Source organism: Macrobrachium nipponense, chromosome 1 (genome assembly GCF_015104395.2).
Source record: "Macrobrachium nipponense isolate FS-2020 chromosome 1, ASM1510439v2, whole genome shotgun sequence".
Lineage (NCBI taxonomy): Eukaryota > Metazoa > Arthropoda > Malacostraca > Decapoda > Palaemonidae > Macrobrachium > Macrobrachium nipponense.
The window spans coordinates 139,528,026-139,553,041 of NC_087200.1; the positions used below are offsets into that span (position 1 = coordinate 139,528,026).

The 25,016-nt window shown below is 34.7% G+C and overlaps 1 protein-coding gene across 1 annotated transcript in view; it reads right to left on the reverse strand.

The window, feature by feature from the left end:
- Positions 1 to 1,812: 1,812 nt before the first annotated feature.
- LOC135219684 (uncharacterized) overlaps positions 1,813 to 25,016 on the reverse strand; it is a 278,928-nt gene continuing 255,724 nt past the window's right edge. The window contains exons 4-8 of the mRNA XM_064256638.1: positions 20,856 to 20,916; positions 10,261 to 10,392; positions 4,552 to 4,636; positions 2,413 to 2,568; positions 1,813 to 2,072 (exon numbers count right to left, since the gene is read on the reverse strand). Coding sequence (XP_064112708.1) covers positions 1,941 to 2,072; positions 2,413 to 2,568; positions 4,552 to 4,636; positions 10,261 to 10,392; positions 20,856 to 20,916 — 566 coding nt within the window. The 3' untranslated portion in view covers positions 1,813 to 1,940. The remainder of the gene's footprint in view (positions 2,073 to 2,412; positions 2,569 to 4,551; positions 4,637 to 10,260; positions 10,393 to 20,855; positions 20,917 to 25,016) is intronic.

Sequence of the window (25,016 nt, forward strand, 5' to 3'; positions counted from 1 at the left end):
AAGTAATGAAGCAAATGCCAATCTCAAATATTGAGAGGTGTGAAAGAAAATAATTTCTCCAACACTGACCCTTAAAAAAATCAGTATAATAAGGAGAATCAACTATGTAGTGGAAAATGTCAAAAGAAACCAATCCATATTCATTACGCATTGGTGCATAATTACATGAGAAGATTTAGGTATTTGACAAAACAACTCAACTGTAACCAGTGAATATTTCAACATCTAGTGACAATGATGCAACTAGAAATAGTTTGGAAATATAAAATAGTAGACCGAGTGGAAATTGGTAGTTAAGTTGAAAATGTGAAATAGTAGTCAGAATAGAAGTAAAAATGAAGTTAAAAGGCTACAGACAGGTTGGAGGTGACACAATAACCATGTTGAAGGTGAAAAACCGCAGTCAAGCTTGAAACAGAAAAGAACAGTAGGGCAAAATGTAAAAATAACAGGCAGGTTAAAAGTAGAGATTATTGAGGCTGCAAGTATTAAAAAATCAAGACAGGTTGGACGTATAACACATCAGTCACGCTGGAAATCGAAAAGGCCAGAAGACAGGCTGGAAGTCGAAAAATATCCAAGTTAGAAACAGAAAATAGTAGACGGGCTAAAAGTAGGAAAAATAATCTTTCTGTAGACAGGCTAGAAGTATGAAAAATAATCAAGCTAAAATAAAAAAATTCTAGTTATGCTGTAAAAAGAAACTTCCAGCGATGCTGGACGAACAGATTACGTAACAGGAAGGTTGGCAAGCGATCTTAGTAGTCAGCCTAAAGGTAGAAATTAACCGGCAAGTTGTTAGCAGAAAATAGTAGTCAAGTTGGAAGAACAAAAATAGACAGGACCAAGTATAAAAAAAAAAAAAAACAGTAATTTACTGAAAATATAAATTAACAGGTAGGTTGCACATGGAAAAACCAAATGTCTGAAAACAGAAACCATAGAGGTCTTGGCTTGCAAAAAAACAGACAGTTTGGAAGAAAACAATATTTGATAGATTAGATATAGAAATAAACACCAGTTTGAAAAAAAATATAGTTGGTAACCATGGAAGCAGAAAAAAACAGACAAGTTGGAGGTAGACAATAGCTGTCAGGCTAGAAATGGAAACTAGTAGCCTAACTGGAAGTACGAAACAACCGGCAGGGTTTAAGTATAAAATAATTTACTAACCTACACATAAAAAAAAAAAAAATAGGCCTGGTTGTTAGTTTAAAACAGTAGTCGCCTGGATGAACATTATAATAGACAGGTTGGAAGAGGAAAATAAGGGTCAGGCTGACAGTCAAAAATAACAGAAGACAGGTTGAGAGAGAGAAAAAAAAAGTGGTGTCTTCACAGCAGACGACGATAACTGACGGCTGGTTGAAATACAAAATAACAGAAGACAAGAGAGGTACGAAGTAAAAATTCGTAATCCGGTTGAATGTATAAAAAGTAATTTTGATGAAAGTAGAAAATAATGTCAAGTTGGAAGTGGAAAAGCTATGATAGTGCAAACATTAGACTACAACAAGAAACTGAAAGCTGAATACCACCATCAGTTTGGTAAAGGAAAATACGCAACATGACAAAGTGACTCATTACTCTAAAATAGGCTAGGGCTAAACACGTCAACTAATGGACGGCCAGACTGCAACAAGGTAAAGAACAATGACTATGTGCAAAGGAGTTCCTGCAGAGCGTCCCACAAACGGGGCCATCTAAAGCTGTGTCAGGACAGTCTGCAGTTCATAACAGGACAACGGCTATGTGCAAGGGAGCTCTTAGAGGCATCCCACAAGGGGAGAGGAGAGGTCCTCATACCGTAAACCCGAATATAGTTCTGCTGTCGTGGATCGTACGGTGGACGAGGGGGAGGCGGGTGGTCACGAAACGATGAAGGGGCACCGACGGCGGCGTCGCTCATGGGAGGGCCGGGGGGATTAGCGGGGAATGTATCAATGCCCCCCAGCGGATGGAAGTTGGAGGGAGGAGGAGGAGGAGGAAGAGCCGTTAGAATCTCCAGCACTGTTACCTCCTCCGCCTGTTCCTCCCGAGGATGACTCACCTGGCTCACTCGTGGGTGACTCCTGAAAGAACCGAAGATTTCAGTTATGAAGTCAGTTGTTATAGCGAGTTAAAAGTGTCAAAACTTGGGGGCAATAAAACTAAATTAAATGGTTCTTTTTTCAAAAGAGCATGTATATCATACAAGAGAGCCGGTACTTCTGGAAAATGATGAACTACAAACAAGACACTGAAGATGCTCGCTTGATAGCCCGATATGAGGTCCTCGAAAATATAACCTAGATGATGATGATGATTTTAATAATGTACAGACAAATTAATAACGGAGAGATTTTAAAACGTCAAGTAGCGTTAACATCAGTAGGCTAAACCCAGAGTGGCGCTAGAGGAATTACATCTCACCTGGTGATCGCCTGCCTCCGTCTGGTCATCATCATCTTGGTGGTCTTCACTCTCATGGTCCTTTATAGGGGGGAAGTAAACTTCGTCCGCGAAGTCCGAGTGCGGGTCAGTAGCCGAGGGTGTGAACCGGACGATGGCCAGATCGCGCGGGTCAACCTTCAAAGGGGGAATCGGAAACGTTGATTTAACAAGTTTGTATATGTTGCTACTGCGGAGTTCTCTTTTTTTATTACAACAACAACAACAATAATAATAATAATAATAATAATAAAATAATTTTTTTATTACAATAATAAGAATAAATAATAATAATAATAATAATAATAATAATAATAATAATAATAATAATAATAATATAAAATATTGATTGTAACAATTTATTATTATTAATTATTATTACCTCCACAAATGAAATGGTGAATAGGTGTATCAAGGTTAGTGTTAACAAAATAACTCTGGCACTTTTAATGGGTGTTGAAGAAGACAAGACGATTGGTCACATTCAAATTCATCTTACCTACTATTCAATATCATCTTCACTTACGCGAACATCTAGTACTATGATCAAACCATTTAGAACATCTAGTACACAGATTAAAAAATACCGAGATGATATTTGGGGAGCACATTAATGTGTGGCTTATTCAATGTTGACAGGTGGGACAAGGCAGAGGTGTTCCTTTAATAAAGTAGGTTACTATTACTTCTGCGTCGATTTATTTTAGCTCGGTTGCAGTTATGGAGCAAAAATATCTGTTATGAATGAACATTAAAACCTCAATAATGTCTAATGATTTACCAACTGAGTGATGGCATAAAAATAAAAAAGACGAATATAGATCAGACAATGAGAGGTTCTGATGATTTAAGATATTCCCACAAGATGTTAAATAAAAATTCTGCTTCCACGCTGATCGAGGGCCATATACTATAGCCAAAACACTCTTTTGTCTACACTATAAATGATGATTAATGATGGTTGGAAGTTCAATGCCTCCTCACAAAACTTAAGAATGGAGAATGACTTAGATATCATAAGAAACAACGCGGCTTAAACTGGGCGCCTAGAATCCTTGTTTACAACCAAAAGGTTTCGGATTATGATACCTGAAGTTAAAACAAAAATCAACGGATCAATAGTAAAAGAAAACATCTAATGTACAAGGCCAGATCTTATCAGGTGAGAATTTTTCATTTAAATACATCCAACACTAACAAACATGAAGGGTTTATAAGTTTATTTGAATTCATTAATAACATTAAATAAATTAAACATGACTCCTTAGGTAAAAGAGGAAAGCAAAACTTGGACATGAAATAAATACCCTGCATGTCATAAATACTTATAATAACTCGTATGGTCTAGAGCCCTGTCCACAATAGTGGGCACTGCCGATGGGCAAACGCTATTTCCATACCCCGTTTCACTACACTGACTGGCCGAGTATGGAGCCAGAGCGAGAAAATATAAACAGCAGGAAGTGTCCGTCGGGCAGAGACCCGATTGGTGTGGACAGGCCCTTATTTCATGCATTGAAAAAAACATAAGAGGTAAGTTTCAGCGTTGAACGTATACAGATATCACTAATATTCACAGTCGCATCTTCACTAGAAAAGTTTCCGGGAAAACTACTTATTACCACTTCCCATATCTCAAATACATATGGCTTTCGTATGCAGAATTTGTGACTATTATGGAAACGCAAACACGTCTAGCAAACACACTTCAGAAGCATAAGCCACAGATTTTCAAAGATATCTTGAGATATACTAAATTAGATTCAACTCTCTTTGACCTTCACCTCTAAAGATTAATTCGTAATTGCGAGAAACACAAGACGTCATAAATCCATGACAAATAATTTCATAGCTGGAAGCGAAAACCCAGAGGAACGTGAAAGTGGCAACAACATAAGAGTATCACTCATTTCTTACGAACCATGAATTTACATTAAAATTGCATTACTATTATTATTTTCTTGAAAGCTGATACATCAATAAGAACAACTCTCCCTAAATTGTCCAAGAACTCCTTGAAAGGACTTCAACACTACATGCATTTTTTTAAATGGCGTTTTTATAACCAAAACTCAGAGTAAGCGTTTGTTACGAAAAAGAGTAAACCAAAATGTCCCTCACCAGTTCCTCTCCCTCAATGGCTCTGAGCGCACCTTCCAGATCTTGGTCCACATCTCCGTTACAGCTGCTTAAATCAAAGTCTGCCCTGTTGGAAGAAGACAAATTAATAATTCAAGCAAAATCAAAATATAATTCTACCTCTTTATTTTCATATTTGTCTATTAGTTCTTCTATTGTGTACCTCGGGCATAGGGAAGACGTTCTTCGAACAGATCAAATACTCGACTAAAATATCAGTAAGTATAAACCAGATGTGTCCAAATACAAGGATCTCCACATGAAATCAAATGCTCCCTACACAAGAAATGGCAAGTAAGGAAATGCTTGCAACACTCGCAACAAACAGCAAGCATCCTTGTGTCAATGCGTGATGAGGGGATTAAAGCTATTTTAGTTAGAAACCCACTACAGTCATCAAAGACGACCTTCCCAGGCCACATAATACATTAATTTTAATCGGAATTTAAGGTGCACGCAACTTGCAGTTTAATTTCCTTACACGAATTAGAAATAAGTCATGAACAAAACCAAGATTTGATTTCTAAAGTTTACTTAAATCTCCCAACCTATGCTCTCTCAGGAGGAGGTTACATGGGCAATGAATCCATCTATATTGTTTATGCTGAACTCTAACTCCAAACCATAAACACGTACATACAAACATACATGCATGTCTACTATATGTACATATATATATATATATATATATATATCCTATATATATATATATATATATTATATAGTTGTGGAAGATTCAGTAAGTCTTTTTTAAAATGGCATGACTCTACTAACTTCAATACCATTTTTACCATGGTTATCACTCCAACTGACTAAACTTCACTGCCTTGACAAGTCAAGAGGGCACAATGGATTTTGTTATTTGTAAACAGCCCAACTGCACTGTGTGTGAGGGCGCGTGTCTAATATATATATATATATATATATATATAGGATATATATATATATATATATATATATATATATATATATATATGATAGATAGATAGATAGATAGTTTGACTACAAAGAGTAACTGCGTGCTATGTTTCCAAAAGTTTGTAATGTGGTTAATAGGTCTGGAAAACTCCCAAATGAAATTTCAATGAGCATCTATACATACATACACACATATATATATATATATATATATATATATATATATATATATATATATATATATATGTATACATATATATACATGTATATATGTATATATATACGTACATATATAATATATATATATATATATATATATATATATATATATATATATATATATATATAGAGAGAGAGAGAGAGAGAGAGAGAGAGAGAGAGAGAGAGAGAGAGAGAGAGAGAGCTCATGCTTAGCATTATGCGGAGGAATAAAGCAATTACGCCCTCGCAAACTTCACTAGAAAACTTTACATTAAGCGACAGGACCATAAGCTAACTAAACCATTTACTGCACACCAAGAACAGCCGTAATCTCTTCCTACCGTTTTAGATAACTTATTTATAGGCCAACATTTCCTCATCTTGGAGACGAGAGGTAAAGTTATTAAAATTTGTGTTCACAATAGAAAACTTGCTTATCACATTTGAGAACTTCGTCTTTGCATACAAGATAAAACAAACCCACATTTTAAGAGAAAAATGTCCTTACATGATGGATTGCTATAAATGGGAATCACTCTCATACATAAATTGGGACTGAAATCATTCAGGAATTTCAGCAGCTCAATATGATACTGCAGCTTAGATGAGTAGCCTCTAAAAAGGCTGGATTTTTATTAAAATATATTACGTCTTTGGAGGAAGATCGTTGAAAATATTTTTGTTGAATGGAAATCCTCTCATTAACTCTTAAAATCTGCACTGTTCCAGAGTTCAACACGAATTAATGCAGCCGAATTTAATTCAAAAACTTATAATGTTTTTATTTTTCCATAAAAGAGGATGACCCCAGGGTGCTTTCCTATAGGCAAGGGTGAAGTAAATCTCCTTACCAAAGTACATGAGGTTACTTTAAGCCCTGTACCGTTGTGAGATAAAAAGGTATCAGATAAGCAGTTTAAAGGGAAGAAGAAGAAGAAGAAGAAGAAGAAGAAGAAGAAGAAGAAGAGAAGAGAGAAGAAGAAGAGAGAGAGGGAGGACGAGATGAGAGAGGATAGAGAGAGAGAGAGAGAGAGACAACCACGCAACCTCCTGTCATCATAATAAAAAGTACCTTCATTTTTGGAAAAGTTTGTGACCTATCATTTTCGAAGCCTTCAACCCAGTTTAAAACTCAATATAATTATTGTAAATTTCTAACGTATGTAAAGCGTGTATCTTGAGAAAAGGAAACCTGTAAGCTTTATCCGTAGCTTTCGGAATTAGAATTGTAATTAATTCTCCAAAGGAGCCCAAGAATATGCTGTCTCGAAAAAATTGTCGGAAGTAGGAGAAAATTCTGGCCTGGCAATATGTGTTCTCTCTCTCTCTCTCTCTCTCTCTCTCTCTCTCTCTCTCTCTCTCTCTCTCTCTTATACATCAGAATTCAGTTACGGAGTCTTCTAAACTCTTATCAAACATATTATAAACTTTTGGGAACATAACTTTCTGTAACAATCTTTGCAGAAAACTACTAAGCAGTTTACTGCTAACTTGCCTGGATGTATTTTCTTTGGCCTTATTTTCTTTTTTATTAGAAAATTCAGGCGAAAGTAGCCAGGCTTGTTCGTGGGGGCATGGATACCTCAATTCTTGACAAAAAAACTGTACAGGTTGTTCATCACTGATAAATTATTTAAGCCATAAAAATGCTGACCTTGGAATCTCTAATGTTTATGATACCTCCCGTGAATACCTTTGGGCAGGGATTTTATTGCCTCAGTGCTCAAGTATACTTGCATATGTAAAATGTGCTAATGTACACGTACATTTGCATTGGGTAAACAGGTCTGTATTATACACCTTGCATTTTAACGCTTCCTTGATGGTACAGCTATCTGTTTAGATATCTATCTCTCTATCTATATACACATTAAATATATATATATATATATATATATATATATATATATATATATATATATATATATATATATATATATATATATAAACACACACACACACACAATGGAGCTATGGATAGGCATTCTGTTTTCTATCAATTATTAAGACGTCGACGTTCGTATCGCTTGATACATTTTCTAGGATGAAATAGCAATTAAAAATAAACAGTCATTGTATATAAAAAGTAAGAGATACACACACACACACACACACACACACATATATATATATATATATATATATATATATATATATATATATATATATTATATATAGTAAGAGATATACACATATATTTATAACACCACATTAGTAGTTAAAAATCAGAACATGAGGAACAAATCAAAAGCAGAGGCAAGAAGCACAAAACACCTACCCACGATGGTAGCGTAAATCAGACTAACCAGAATGCAGAACAAGAGGTGGCAGAGAGGGGTGAGCACAGAACCAGAGGTTAAAAGCAAGAGCAAACTATGCAATGAACAGTTGGGTTGATGTTGACTGGTGACTGAGGTTAGGGACAGTTAACTTGATCATTATAGACTCAAAGGTGGTAGTTCAGCCTGAAAAATGTATCAAGCGATACGAAACGACGGCTTCTTAATAAATGGATGGAAAATAGAATACCTTTCCATAGCTCCATTGTGACTACTGTTGAGTGTCTGCTCTCGTCTTCGTAATATATAAACCATATATATATATATATATATATATATATATATATATATATATATAAATATATATGTATGTATGTATGTTATATATGAACAAAATACGGCAAATGTCATATAACATTAACTGTCAGTATGAGGAATCAACCGAAAGCCTGGCAATAAAGGGATAATTATGAATGGCACTCGACTTTCTTTACACTTTTAAATGATGTTTTTATTTATGATCCTTATCTTAACCACAGCGAGTTTCAGCTACCTATATATTAGATGATCTACTGATATTCGTGAAGTAGCAAGGACCACTAGTATTGAGTGACGAAACAATATGAACTGATGTCAATCTCTTTGAAACATGGAAACCCTATGAAAACCTCCAGAAGCTGGATTTTGCTCAGAAAGATCCAACTAAAACTATTTGCAGTGAGAAACAACTGTTAAAAGCGGCAATGTTTGTCACCTCAGTATGAACTACAAAAAAGATGAGATAAGCATATCTGGGTCCAGTGCTTAGCAGACAATATTATGCCTAATAACTTAAGCGCGTAAGGAAGCTTTCGATCGACCCCATGCAGTGATACCGGGTTATTGGCAAAATATTAATAATAATAATAATAATAATAATAATAATAATAATAATAATAATAATAATAATAATAATAATAATTATAATAATAATAGAATAAAAGTTTGTATAACTACATAAGTGTATGAACCCATCAGTCTGACATGTATCATTAATGTAATAATCAATACTAAAAAATTATTCATCTAAGAATAAGAAATAGGTAGTACACTGCCGGTAAAAATAGACTAAGGTTCGTGTTTACTGCACTGGTTACCGCTATGTAAAGGCATGTGGGAAAGAATAAGCGTATGATTATCCTTTATGCTTGCAAATCCTCTTTAATCACCTCCAAAGGGAGTGACAATAATAGATTAATAGGATAATATATATTTTTTTAAAATATGAGACTTAAGGACAGTCACTTAAACCCCACCAACATAGAATAACTAAGGCCCCCCTGCAATATTCTGGGCCATCATTCTCTATAAACACTTCCTTTGCCATCAGTGTACGTTTTCTATTGCAATGGAAAATGATCAGTCTCGTTTTCCATTGCAAAAGAAAATGATCAATGTCTCAGAGTTCGCATTATATATTCTCAGTATCAATTTTTTGGACTTCACGGAGAACACTATATACAAAACCGTTCCTTTCGATAGTAAAACTTTTTGTTATTAATCATCAATACGGACACAATTGCAGACTACTATCGCCAACTAATTCTCGCCGGTCGCCGGCCGAAATATTTACCGCCTTGTTTGTGGTGTTGTTCATGCTGTCTTTTATTTATACTTATCATATTAACCAGGCCAACTCGGAGCCAGAGGAATTTATTTCTAGTGATAGAAATTAATTTCTCGATACAATGTTGTTCGGATCCCACAATAAGCTGTAGGTCCATTGCTAGGTAACCAACTGGTTCGTAGTCACGTAAAAATATCTAATCCTTCGGGCCAGCCCTATGAGAGCTGTTAATCAGCTCAGTGGTCTCGTAAAAATAAGATTTAATGAATTTTTTATTATATTAACCGACTATTCTTTATGATTTTACGTTCATCTTCACGGGCTTGACACTAAATACGGGGCCCTATTTTGAACTTAAAGCACTAGTTCCCTAGCTAGAGAGCTGTTTTAGTGTTACCCAAACACTTAATAGGAGTTTCATTTAAAAGATTAATTTTTAAAGAAAAATAGCAAGGCATCAGATTAGGGCTTCCGTATTCCATAAAATTAATTCATAAAAAAAGGTATTTTGTTAGTTAAAAAGAATGATTTAAAAATCATACGTGAGAAAACAGAAAAAAGCTAAGTACCATCAATGTCACTGTCATTCTTCACTCTATATATATATATATTATATATATATATATATATATAATATATATATATATATATATAAATATATTCATACCTGAAGAAAATCGAACTTACTTGTGCCGGATGGCATGGAGAAGTTCTTGCAGGACACACTGGGTGTAGATGTGGGACCAGCGGTATCCTAAGAGGAAGAGCCGCTGCATCTCCTGCTCCAGGAGCCGTAGTTCGTCTGACCCCAGGTCATATCTGAGGAAGAAAAGAGTTTAGTTATCATAAAGATGATCCAGTCAAGCCATTTATTAATATTCTACAGAACCTAAAACTTGTACAAATACGAGCACATCTGATGGTTTCTCAAGATTTTTTTCTTCTTCTTTTGTAAGTCACAATAATCTAATTATTTCGCGGCAATGAGGTAGATTCGAATCATAAATGGGGAGGAGAATGTCTCCATGACCTTGTTAAGGTCAGTGAATGCATTTAGTGGGATCCCTTTAAAACATATCTCTTCTCGGCTGTAATTTTTATCAGATATGAATTTGTCAAAAGCCACTATAAAATCTAGATTATTTTCCAGTCTGGCATTAGGACAAAGGATCCGTAAGCAGCTGTCATTCTTAACGTAGCCTGACCATATAATTGAGACAGTGATCCATAAAGCTAACACCATCATCTGAACAACTCGAGAGACGGTCAATAATAAAATCAAAATCCCACACCTGGACAGGATTAAGACGTTGACACAGACGCTTGGAAACTCGAATCTTTTTGCTTTTACCTACCGGAATACCTTAGCAAAATCCCCGATTAACGTAACCTTTGTGACCATAGGTTTTACAGCATAAACGGTCAGTTAGGTACGCCTAACAGTTCAGCGATTTTTAACCATATAAATAACCATAATCACAGAATAAGCTGGAATTTGTCCCATATAATTTATAGCAGCATTTGTCGGTTCAAAGGCCAGATGGTATAAAAAACTTAATTAAACAAAGAAATATGACAAACCTCTCAAAAGGAGCTGGGACTCAGATATTATAGACAAAATCTTCCTTCAACTACAGAAAAAGAGGATTAAAGAGAAATTGTCAACTGGAGCGACGTAACAGTGAGTTTTGGATCCCTTGGTATAAATATCGCCTTTCTGTAACTCTTACCCTCATTCATTACTTGCCCTACCTGAAGATAGAGTAGTTTCCCTGATATATTGCATTAACTTTCACCACTTAGTAGGTATTTTTATGGGCTCCTTTCTTATTAATATATATATATATATATATATATATATATATATATATATATATATATATATATATATATATATATATATATGTGTGTGTGTGTGTGTGTGTGTGTGTATATATATATATATATACATATATATATATATATATATATATATATATATATATATATATATATATATATAATACACACACACACACACACACACACACACACACACATATATATATATATATATATATATATATATATATATATATATATATATATCACAAATCACATAAACACCGATAAATTGCCGAAAATGCGGGTTTGACGGTTATTAAAAACTAAAAGTAATTGCACAATTCCTTCTTGCGCTATAGCTGTTTGTGTGAATATGACTACTGTCCATTTAATACCCGATGTGGCATCGTTTTTGGGGAATATCTTCAAGGCCTTTAGTCGGAGAGTGATGACATTCTAACACAATGTTTACAAGAACCGCCGTAATTTTTTAATGTTAGAGAAGTCAGTCAAATCTATACTTTTAGGAGCTTACTCTTATTATTTTAAGTTGCAGTCAGTCAGAAACCCAAACACCATCCCCCTCGCAAACCCATCCTTCTATCACATTCTCCCCCACCCACTACCTCCTCTTCCCCTCCAAGTCTCCCAACCCTTTCTCTCTCTCTTCTGAATTGCACAACTCACTAGAAAATGTAAATACATACTTATAAATTATTATATTTGCATGATTTTGTCACATTATAACTCAAATGTGTATATCCCAACAAAGAGTTGAGTGGGTTTTGCTAATGAGCTCCACTATGATGTTCAACCTCATTCTACTGTGTTGCCTAAGAACTGTCATGGGAATTATATTTTTTCATCTTTAATTGTAAGTATGTGTATGAACGCTTTTTTGGACCTGTTATTCGATGAGATAGATTGGACAATGGGCATAATTATTCTACAGTGAGATGGTGTCAGTAAAATTGTAAAATAATTTATATTAGTTATAGAATTAATAGATAACGATACACACAAGAACTCATAGGTTTCATTTTAATCGTCATCGCTGTCTAGGAATAGCTCATCCTCATCATCGCAGTCAGAAGCGACAATGACGGGCTCTACGCTGTCACGGATATTATAGTCAGACGACCAATAATCCTCCTCAAACATCATGGCTCGCCGAACGGCACCTTCCCAAATACAAAGTAGATTAAGGGAAAAACCGATTACCGGAACACTTGGGATTGATGATAGTTATCATGATTTTATATCACTATAATTTCACTAAAAATTGTCGTCGTTGTGAAATGTGTTGCATAAGGCTATCCATAGAAAGTGTTATGGTTAATAATTACCTGTTAAGACTTATTTTCAGCGCGGCAGCCTTCGTCTCTTGGTTGAACATATTAACAAGATGGATTGCAATTGCACGTTTGCACCTATTTGCGGATCTAAGCAAACTTGCCAAGGGCAGTGTGATTGTAGCACACCTTCAGTACCCAGTGACAAACCACTTTCTGTGGTCGCATGCCAGTGAATATTTGCTCAAATACTGTGTTCAAAACTGCCAACCGAGCCAAAACAGCCATGTCCATTAACCATCGATTCATTGCTACACCCAACATTCCTATTCTTAAACTATTAAATAAAACTACTAATGAATAAGTGTGTGAAATCTTCCAGTGCGCAATTCAGAGAGAGAGAGAACTGGAGGGGGGAGAGGTGTAATAGAAGAATGGGTTTGCGAGGGGGATGGTGGGAGCTTGGAGGAATAATAGGGAGGGGAGCTTGTTGGTGGGGGAAGGAGGGAACTGATGAAAAGGGGGTGGGGGTAAGTCGACTTATCCGAACCTATGCCCAAGTGTTTGGGTTCTGACTGACTACAACTTAAAACCATAAGGATAAACTCTTAAAGTACTATATGAACTTGACTAACTCTTATAATATTATGAATTACGGCGGGGTGTTGTAAACATTGTGTTAGAATGTCATCAGGGTCTGAAATGGATAGTAAATACGTCTCCTCATGGGTTTTAAAATGGATAGTAAATACGTCTCCTCATGGGTTTTAAAATGGATAGTAAATACGTCTCCTCATGGGTTTTAAAATGGATAGTAAATGTCTCCTGGTGGGTTTTAAAATGGATAGTAAATACGTCTGCTCATTGTTTTTAAAATGGGTAGTATATGTCTCCTCATAGGTTTTAAAATGTATAGGAAATACGTCTCCTCATGGGTTTTAAAATGGATAGTAAATACGTCTCCTCGTGGGTTTTAAAATGGATAGTAAATGTCTCCTCGTGGGTTTTAAAATGGATAGTAAATGTCTCCTGGTGGGTTTTAAAATGGATAGTAAATGTCTCCTGGTGGGGTTTAAAATGGATAGTAAATGTCTCCTGGTGGGTTTTTAAAATGGATAGTAAATGTCTCCTCATGGGTTTTAAAATGGATAGTAAATGTCTCCTCATGGGTTTTAAAATGGATAGTAAATGTCTCCTCATGGGTTTTAAAATGGATAGTAAATGTCTCCTCATGGGTTTTAAAGTATACTTCCATTGCTCCTAAAAATAGTCGATTTTTTTGTACTTCCGTCTTATCTACACAATTACTAACCTATTCGGAGACATTCCTGAGTTCTGATGTACTGATGAACACAAATACCTACTCAGTTGGAGACATTTAATATCACACACACTTGGTGACATTATATGCCAGAACAAGTATAAGATTAAACATATATAGAAAACTTGGAAATAAGATGCAGGAAGCAATGGTGAGAAAAATATCTTGCACTTTAATATAGAAGTAAAGAGAGATAATTTAAAATAAGAGTTCTTAGCAGAACTACGTAAGACAATCGTTAGATTTCTATGGAAAAGCCTTAAATGTAAGTCTGCCTTATCTGTCATCGTCTGGTCTGGCACGTTTTCTTTAAAAGAAAAGAAAATGGTTACCACTTAATTACAGGGGTATCTAAATCAATCCAACATCTAAAGTCGTTGTATACTGAACTGAATCTACGAGACTTGAAAATTTTGGGGTTAAGTAAAAAAAAATAAATAAGTATAAAATGTACCTTAGTTACTCACGTGTTGAATTATTGCTGACATTCAGTAAGGCAAGGTATATAGAAGGTTATAATCGATCGCAAAAACTAATGAAAGATTAAGTAAAATATGAAAATGGTTTGAAACATGGAATCCAAAAGTATAAGGAAGCAATGTCTTACATGAATTTAAAAATTAAACAACCTAACACATTAATTGAAGAGTTAATCGTACCAGCGTCCTACTAACAAGGTAAATGTCGACCTTGAACTTAATCGCAATTAACGATTTATAATGTTAAAAAAAAAAGTTCTTGTGAACCGTCATCTCATCCTTCCAGTAGTAGGCAAAGCAAATAAATCCTATTCAATCATCACAAATTACAACAGGGTTTTAAGGTTAGGATATTTTGCACAACAGGATCGTTGCTCGTCATTCAAATTTAAGTATCATTTTATTGCTTGATGAATAATAAAGTGAATGGCATGTTTGATAAACAAATAAAACCTGAATTGTCGGAGTTATTATTCTTACTCATGTACACCAAACGTCATCTTTATCTGATATTTTTCCCAATCCTAGTAAATGAGAGAGAGAGAGAGAGAGAGAGAGAGAGAGAGAGAGAGAGAGAGAGAGAGAGAGATGCATCTTTTTCAACAAGTATGAATTGCTGGTTTTGGAAGAAGAAAATCACATAAGATTCTGTTAATAACATCGTGTTTTCGTTTTCAATGTGACTGGAAAAAATAGAAATATAACCTGAGTTCACTAAGTCACAATCCCTTACCGACTATGGATAGTGACCATGTCCCTTAAACAACAAAATTAAGTCCTATAATATAAACATTAAAGTAAATAAAGTCGCATACTGATTTACAAACTCAGACAACACTAGGAAGTGAGAATCAAAATGTAATAACCTTGAAGGTCGCGCACATCACCACATCCCCGGAAATACATTGGGTCAGGCAAATGATTTGAGAGAGACCTTACAGACCTTACCTTACATCTTGTTCGGGTTGCCCCAGGTCCCTCAGTGTGAGGCACCTCTAATGTCTACCAGAGAGTTGCTAGTACATCTTCCGGTATATTTTGCATCTTCCAATCTTGGATGGTCTGGGATGCAGTTTAGATATTTGTCGAGCTTATTCTTAAACACATCTACGCTCACTCCTGATATATTCCTCAGATGAGCTGGCAACGCATTGAATAGACGCTGCATTATCGATCTGGTGCGTAGTGGATTAATGTCCTGTGTGCTTTCCATATTTTTCCTGGTATAGTTTTGGGCACTATTAATCTACCTCTGCTTGCTCTTTCTGATATTTTTAGTTCCATGATATTTTCTGCTATTCCTTCTATCTGTTTCCATGCCGGAATTATCATGTAGCGTTCTCTTCTCCTTTCTAGACTATATAATTTTAAGAATTGTAGTCTTTCCCAGTAGTCTAGGTCCTTAACTTCTTCTATTCTAGCTGTAAAGGACCGTTTGTACACTCTCTATTGTGCAATATCCTTTTGATAGTGTGGGTACCATATCATATTGCAATATTCAAGTGGACTACGAACATATGTTTTATAAAGCATAATCATGTGTTTCAGCTTTTCTTGTTTTGAAGTGCCGTAACAACATTCCCATTTTTTGCTTAAACATTTTGCCAACAGAGTTGCTATTTGATCATTGCATAACATGTTCCTATTCATCATCACACCAAGGTCTTTAAACTGCTTCCTTATTTGTGATGGTCTCATTATTAGGTCCCTTATTGCATATAGCTTTCTTTCTCTGTCTCCATAATTTATTGATTCAAATTTATCAGAGTTAAATACCATCCTATTTACCTCTGCCCAATCATATACTTTGTTAAGGTCTCTTTGTAGAGCGTTCCTATCTTCATCACAAGTAATTTCTCTACTTATTCTTGTGTCATCTGCGAAACTACTCACTACCGAATCCTTAACATTATTGTCTATGTCTTCAATCATAATAACAAACAGTATTGCAGCTAACACCGTACCTTGCGGCACACCGGATATTACCTGGCTTCATCCGATTTCTCGTCGTTTGCAATAACTATCTGTTTTCTGTTGTGTAAAAATTCTTTTAACCATCTTCCTACTTTATCCACGATATTGTGTTTTCTAATTTTCTTCGCTAATATATTATGGTCTACTTTATCAAAAGCTTTTGCAAAGTCTAAATAAACCACATCTGTTTCATTTCCGCCTTTTCATATTTTTGAATATGTTTTCACGGTGGACTAACAGTTGGGTTTGTGTACTTTTTTCCGGGTACGAAACCATGTTGTCCTTTGTTAAACAAATTATTTTTTTATTAAATGTTTCATAATATTTTTCTTCATTACCCTTTCATACACTTTCATAATATGTGATGTTAGACTCAGGCCTATAATTACTTGCCTCTAGTCTTGATCCACTTTTGAAAGTAGGGGTAATATATGCTAATTTGTGCTCATCATATATCTTGCCATGTATCTACACTTTTTCTTAATAATATTGCAAGTGGCTTTGCGATAGAATGAACTACTTTCTTTAACAAATAGCAGGAATTCCATCAGGCCCTGCAGCAGCTCCATTTTTAATTTCATTAATAGCCTGCACAATATCAGCTTCATTAATATCTATGTCAGCTAAATATTCACTATTTCATCCCTTACTTCTATATCATTATCTTCATTATCTATCTAGGGGTGAATTCTCTCTTATATCGTTCTGCCAGTATGTTGCAAATTTCTTTTTTTTTCATTCGTTAATCTCCTTCAATTCTCAGAGGCCCTATTTCTATTCTTCTTTTATTCATCTTCTTCGCATATGAGTATAATAGTTTGGGGTTTTGCTTGATATTTTAATAGGGTTTTTTCTTCCAAGTCCCGTTTTTTTCAATTTCTTTTGATTGTATAATCTTTTGTTCTGCATTTTCTATCTTACTTTTTAGTTCTATAACTTTCCATGCATTTTTTTCTTTTGCAAGACCTTTTTTCCACTTTCTGATTTTCTGGAACAAGATCCTTCTGTCTCTTGGTATGCATGAATGAGGTTTACTTTTCTTCCTTCGGTATATATATTTTTCCACTATTATCTCCAATATTTTTATATAATATCTCCGTATTTACCCTTATGTCATCACTTACGAAAATGTTATCCCCAATCTTTGTTTAATTCTTCATTAATTTCTGACCATTTTTATATTTTTACTGTAGAAAGTTGTTATTTTCCATATCCTTCCCACTTTTTCATTTCTTGCTTATCTCTATTTTCACTTGCTTTGGAATGAACTGTTAATTCTATGACATTATGGTCTGAAATACAACTCGCATTATAAACTATTATTTCTTTAACATAATTCAATCTCGTTCACAAATACTAGTCTAAAGTATTTTCCTTCTTGTTGGCAGGTGATTTATTTGTTGAATGTTGTATTCTAGTAGCATATCTAATAGCTTTTTTTCAAATTGCCTCTTATCTTCTGCACTACAATTACTCTCTTTTTTATATGTATAAGTACAACCACAATCTCCTATTCGTTCTTTCCATTCTACGAAAGGAAAGTTGAAGTCACCAGATAGGAGAATAGTCCAGTCCTTGTGATTTCTACATATATCATCCAATTTTTTTCAATTATTAAGTCAAAACTCTTTAGTATTAGGAGGTCTATATATACTATGTTCATCAATTTTTCAGATTCAAATTCATACCGCTATTAGTTCACATTCTGAGTTACTATATTTCTCATATATTTTTTCCTTGTTTTTTGTCTTTCCCATATATTGCGGTTCCCCTTGATTCCTATTTTTTCTATCTGATCTATAAGTTTGGAAACCCTTTTTTATTTGATCATCATTCCCAGTCTCTTGGGAATACCAGGTTTCACTTATATTCATTATATCTATTTTCTTTTCATTTTGGGTTAGTTGTTCTTCTAAGTACTCTATTTTTCTTTTTGAGTTACTCGTAACTAAACCCTGCGCATTCATCACTATGATGGTTTGCGTGTTTCTCCTTCATTTAATACTGGTAGTAATAAGGATTTTCCCATGTCTCTTTCCTGTTCTGGTATGTGTTCTTTTTTTCATTCCAGAAATTCTGACATTTAAAAAATCCAACTTTTCCATAATATTTTGATCTTCCTTCATCATAATTATTAATTTTGTGTCTGAATCTGCAATTTTCTCCCGTTTTTCTGCAATCCTCCTCTTGCATAATAAATACAGTTATTATCTCTTGAGTAGAATTTCGGAGCTGATGCTTGAAATTTTTTTGCTGACACCTCTGCATATCTCATTGGTGGTTTGCTTTTCTCTTTTACCTGATATTCTTGATTTCTCTCTTTATTTTGTTTCTTTCTTATTTTGGATTTTATTACTTGGTTGGTTATTTATTTGATTATGATTCATGGCTACAGGGGGGTGCATGTATTTGCATTTTTTTGTTGAACTTACATCCTTTTCCTTCTTTTATTTTGTTTTTCCACATATTTTTGGATGCGATCTCTGCAATCATCCCCAATATCCATCTAAGTATGCACATTTACCATATATTTCATAGTTTTTGACATATCTTAGGATGTTTGTAGTAACATTCTTTCTCCAAATCTGCAATTCCCTCTTTTCAAAAGGTTGCAGATTTTGTCTTTCTTGTCTATTTTTTCCTCTTTCCCGTCATTGTATAGATCTGGGTAGAGCCTCTTCGGGATTTGCTTTTCTGTTGTCATATCGTAATTTATTTCTTCGTAGGTATGCTGCTTTATTGCCTCATATGTAGTATCAATGAGTATCTCTGCATCCAATACTTTTATCTTGTTCTTTGTTTTTCCTTCTTTTTATTTTTTTCTGTCATTTCATTTTTGTTTACTTCTCTTCCGTTTTCCTCTTCTTCTTTTTCTTCTTCTTCTTCCTCTTCTTATTCTTCATCCTAAACTCATATTTTGTACATCAATCTTGATTTAATAACATTGTCTATCCATGATAGACATGTTGAACAAAAAATTCTTGTATCGTTTTCTCAAATCTTGTATTACCTCAGCACACTGTGGATGGGTCGGAATGTTGCATGCAGCACATTTTCTGATTAGGTTTTGTGGATTGACTATGCTATACCAAACCTTACACAGTTTGCATGCTTTTGGCATTCTTTTTCCTAATGCAGAGAGAGAGAGAGAGAGAGAGAGAGAGAGAGAGAGAGAGAGAGGGGGGGGGGAGGGAGGGTAGGGTCAGTAGGCTGGCACAGCCTTATGTTTCCAGGATAACGATTATGAAAATAATTTGATGTATGTGATAAATTGGCAAGACAAGAGAAGTTATATAATTCGGTATATATACATAAATACAAAACATTATTTCTTCCTCAAAAGAACTATATTTTTCTTTCAAGTGACACATTTCACCACAAACATAATGCTCGGGTTTTAAAAGAATAATGGGCCTCATATGAATAGCCGTAGCCGTTATTCATGAGGTCCATTGCAATAATGATGAGAAATACCACAAACAAAAATGATTAAATTGTAAAGCAATGGCCGAACAACAATTCCATTTGATTTGCATTCGACATATTTCGCAAAAAGAAGTATTCCGATAAAAAAAAATTAAGTAATGACAGCTATTTTACAGGGTTCTATTTTTTATAACTAAGGAAGACTTGGTATCTGTCTAGATATAATAATAATAATAATAATAATAATAATAATAATAATAATAATAAGCATAGATTTTTCAGGATTTCTGCATTCTGCCATTAACTCGCCTATGTTTGTCATTTTTTGAGAGGAAAGCAGTTGCAAACTTAGTTTGATTTCTGACGGATACGATAAACCTATTAGTTACAGAGTAACGACGATGGCAACTGAAATATGGAGTTCATCTTCCGTGAGTTTTCCTAATGGCGGCGTGATCATACTGAGCAAGAGTTATACTCGAGCAACGCAGACGAAAATTTCTCTTGAAGAACAACTCTACGGAGCATGGGCCCCAGATTTCAGTTACCACTGTCGTGTCCCTGTAGCTACTATGCTATGTATTACTGTATTGTATACGTCGGGAATAAAGCTAACCAAGTTCCCAAATGCTTTCCTCTCCAAGAATGACAAACATTGGCGAATTACTGGCAGAATGCAGTGACCCTGAAAAATAAATTATTAGAAAGACAGAGAAAACTCTATATATATTTAATGCAGCTATCATTTTCCATACCGAATGCTTAATAGAGGGTCTTCTACAGGTATACAATAGAAATAATAATTTACATTTACAATGCTATGAATAAAAATATTGCATAAAATCACAATACCCAACTTTTTTTAACACTGGATTTCTAACAGTACATTAGTTTGCCAGCAGCTATTATCAATCCTTGTCTAACGCTAGTTGTCTGGTCATAAAGGTAGGCCAACTAAACATTTACCTGTGAAGATCATCCTCGCGGTAGTGGCCATAGTGTGGCAGGCAGTGGCCGAACGCATGGTCTGCAAAGAGATCAATAAAATTGTACTTTAAAGCTTTCACTAACTCTTAATACTAGTACAGACATAAATACATTGACAGACAGACTTCAACACATATCTGTGCCCTGCCATTGCATGAATTCGGAAACTTTGACAGGACAGTTACTTACATGTGCTATTCTCATACTAAAAATCAGGCGAATCTGTTTTTTTATCATATACATAAATATATATTTATATATTTATATATATATATATATAGATATATATATATATATATATATATATATATATATATATAATATATACGAATAATATATGTGTGTGTGTGTGAATGCTGCGCTGTTAAAATGATTACACATTCCATAGCTATCTTTCCGCTCTTCGACCTCTTAAATGTCATGCTTACATCCACAACACTGCGTCAATCAACTCGGTCTTTATTCTGTCTCCCACCCTCGACAAATCTAAATATATTAGTTCCATTGACGACCCACTGACCATACTTCGCCGTTTTCTTCTATGATTCTGCGATATCCTTGTTCACTAAATTATCTCTGCATTTACTTCTCGCTTGAGTAACTTATTCTCTCTAACAATCTTTCGCCTCTCTTTTTATTTTTAACTTTTTCTTCCACTTTCTTTTTTATCTATCTTATCCATTCTCTTGGATACTTGCATATGATTTCTTTAGTCATGGAACTGCATTCCCAACATCTCATCTTTTCACTAATTAAAGCCTCCATCTCACATTCACACCATTTACTGCATGCATGCATGTATGTATGTATGTATGTATGTATGTATGTATGTAATAAAAAAAAACATGCTTCCAGCATCGTAATTTCATTTGCCTTTTTGCCAAGACTTCTTTCTTTTGTCTACAGTTATCACAATGAGTAAGAGCATATACTTTTTAATCTATATATTCATTCAACTGGAAATTTTCATCACCAACTTTAAGGTGAATGAAAATGAGAGAGAAAGTAGAAAAGAAAGATGTACTGTAAAATCAAAATATCTCCCCCTCCTTCCAGACCCTTTAAAATAAAAAATCCACCGAATAAATCAGAGAGAGACACAGATATATATATATATATATATATATATATATATATATATATATATATATATATATATATATAGAGAGAGAGAGAGAGAGAGAGAGAGAGAGAGAGAGAGAGAGAGAGAGAGAGAGAGCAATTCCCTCCCAAACGAAATATAGACCACATTGTCATGTTACTGTTTCTATTAGTCCTCTAATGAGTAGGTAAATCAGTCACCACCTGTTCAAAGGGACCAATATCAATTAAGACCGTCTTGTTTATTTCAAATCTCTTAGTTGTATAAATTTTCCAAAATGTGGCTGCATACACGAACTACGCACTATGGGTTGTATACACGAACTACGCACTGTGGGTTTGAAAAGGAAAAATCAACTAACTAAAGCAACTTACATCATAATTAAAGACTCTCCGTACATATGCGGAAGTTGTTCATAAATGTAAGTAATGCCTCTGATCTACATCATTTATGATAAAGGAAACACCAAGAAGAGGTCAAAGTGTTTTAAATACTGGTCTCGACTTCCATACTTAAATAGTTGGTATTTATTACAATATGATGTAATACATTTAGTTTTATATTCTGATATCCTTTGAACGAGATGAGTTCTCACAACGACGTGTAAATACTGCACTTATGAATTGAATTGAACTGAATAGAGCAATTATGAACATCTGATAACCGCACACCAAATATGATTAAATGGTTTATGAGTTGAACAAATATTTATAAGGGAGGACCTTGACATTAAGAAAGTGTTCTGCGATATGAACCGTCTGAAAATTAAAGTAAGTTCCTGTCCAAGTCTCGATTAACTGGAAATCATTTAGCCTATGCTCGAAAATCAGAATATTATAGGCTATCCTCCTACAGTGTCATACTATTATTATTATTTCAACTCTCATAGGGCTGGCCCAAAGCACTGGGACCAAATAGGTAATTCAGTATGATGATAAGTAAATGAAAATAAATTAAAAGCTGCACAAAGACATATGTTCTCCTACTGGAACACGTACACACAATAAATACATTTAGTCATGTTTCCATTCATACACACTTAAACGGTACATTAAAATTCAGAATAAGTCAAGTAAAATTTTAAAATTTTGTTTTGATATTCATTAAACGTTCTAAGGGTTTTCGTGCTTTCATTATTTGCTTATTAGTATATTCTATTAATAAAATCACAGTTCCTTATAAACATCAGAATCGGAACAACTGAAAGTTCTTTTACTGACTTCTTTCCAAAAGTTAACAGTCGCTGCTTGTCATACTTTGGGCTCTCGCACAACACGTCCGGCCCTCACTATCACCTTGTACTCTGAGCACTCGGGAGCTGGGCCACGTGGGTTGCTCATTAAGTGTCACATGAGTATGGCCTTTCGGAGACGTGTGAGAATTACTTGCGTCCAAAATAGAGTGCTATTTGTTATAATTTATTATTTTCTGGTTCTTCATTCCATATATATTGCCACTTACTTATAATACCTACCTTTACGTGTGTTACAAAATCAATAACAGGGATACTGACACTTGATCTTGACATATGGTTGCTTCTTTGGCCGCTTTATCAGCCTCTTCATTTCCTTTAATCCCCACATGGGCAGGGATCCAACATATTTCTATATTTTTCCCATTCCTATATAGCTCATGTAATAACTTAATTTGTGGTACAATATTATTTTTTGGTTTGTAACTCTGAAAAGCTTCTATAGCGCTTCTCGAGTCGCTCAAAATAAAATAAAAAATATATATATTTTGTGATGTTTCTTTTCGTATAAGTATTCTGGCGGCTGATGCAATTGCACACAGCCCTACTGTGAACATGGAAGCATTATTAGGTAGAGAGATTTGATACGTTCTGTCTTGGGATACTGCAGCGTATCCTACTCCGTGTTCTCGTTTAGATCCATCTTTGTATATTGCGTCATGTGGACGTTTTCCGCTTATATGCTTTATTGTACTGTGTTGTCAAAATTGTAAGTGTGTTCAAATTCTCCTTTTATTCACTACCCAAGGTGCTAATTTTACTAGTGAAGGTAACTGCATATTCATATTCAGGGACTTAAACAATCTTCCAGCTCTAATTGGGAAAGGTGGTGCCATAGAAGTCTATCATTTTTATGCTGAATGAGTAACATTACAATAATAACAATAATAATACCAACAACAAAGTACCTCTATTAAGATTACATTACAAAAAATAACAAAAACGAAAAGCTTTGTAAGAAAGTCAGCCCTTTAGCTATGCCCTCTCATCCCTTAGAACAAGGACGTGCATTCTGCCTTAGAAACAAATCATTATTGAAACCTCCAGCTTCCAATAAACATAACCGGGATGTCAATTCCCCAGATATATACTAGTATTGCAATAACCCAAGTTTCTTTGCCATGCCTCTAGGTTGGGTTAGGTTAGGTTAAATCATAGGAGATTACTTGCAGGAATTTGGGTGTGGGAGGCATAATGAGATTATTTTCAAGAAGATTCTATGGTTAATTTTTATGATATGGCGTCACGCTTTTTTCAGGAAAGGTCTCGGTGCTCGGTAACAGTTCGGAAATATGCAACCGGGATGATAAAAGAATATCAAGACGTGGGACATATTTTCCCTCCCTTTCGGAAATTCTACTCCAATGAACACAAGTCACAGCAATGATAAATATATTTTCACTACAACAAAATAAATCAAATAAAAAATAGAAATAAAAATAAACCCAGTTTCACTTTCTTTAAAAAAGCAGAGGCCTTCAGGATGGGCAACTTAACGCTCTTTTGGGCCAAGTCCGAATAATACCAGAGAAAATAATAAGGAAGGAAGAGGAAGGAGCTTAACTGCGAAAAAGGAAGTGAAGGCTATTTCTATTTCAGTCTCTCAGAGATACGAAGGTTATAAAAATCGGAAAAACGTAGTAACAATGAGAATTCTAAAGCTTAAAAAAAATGACTGAACCGTGTAACTGGAAAAGCCTCGCCGATTTCTAGATAAAAAAATGTGGGAAGAGTTGTGTTCCGAAGCCTCTCTTCCTGAATACGTCAAAATCACTGCAAGACCGAT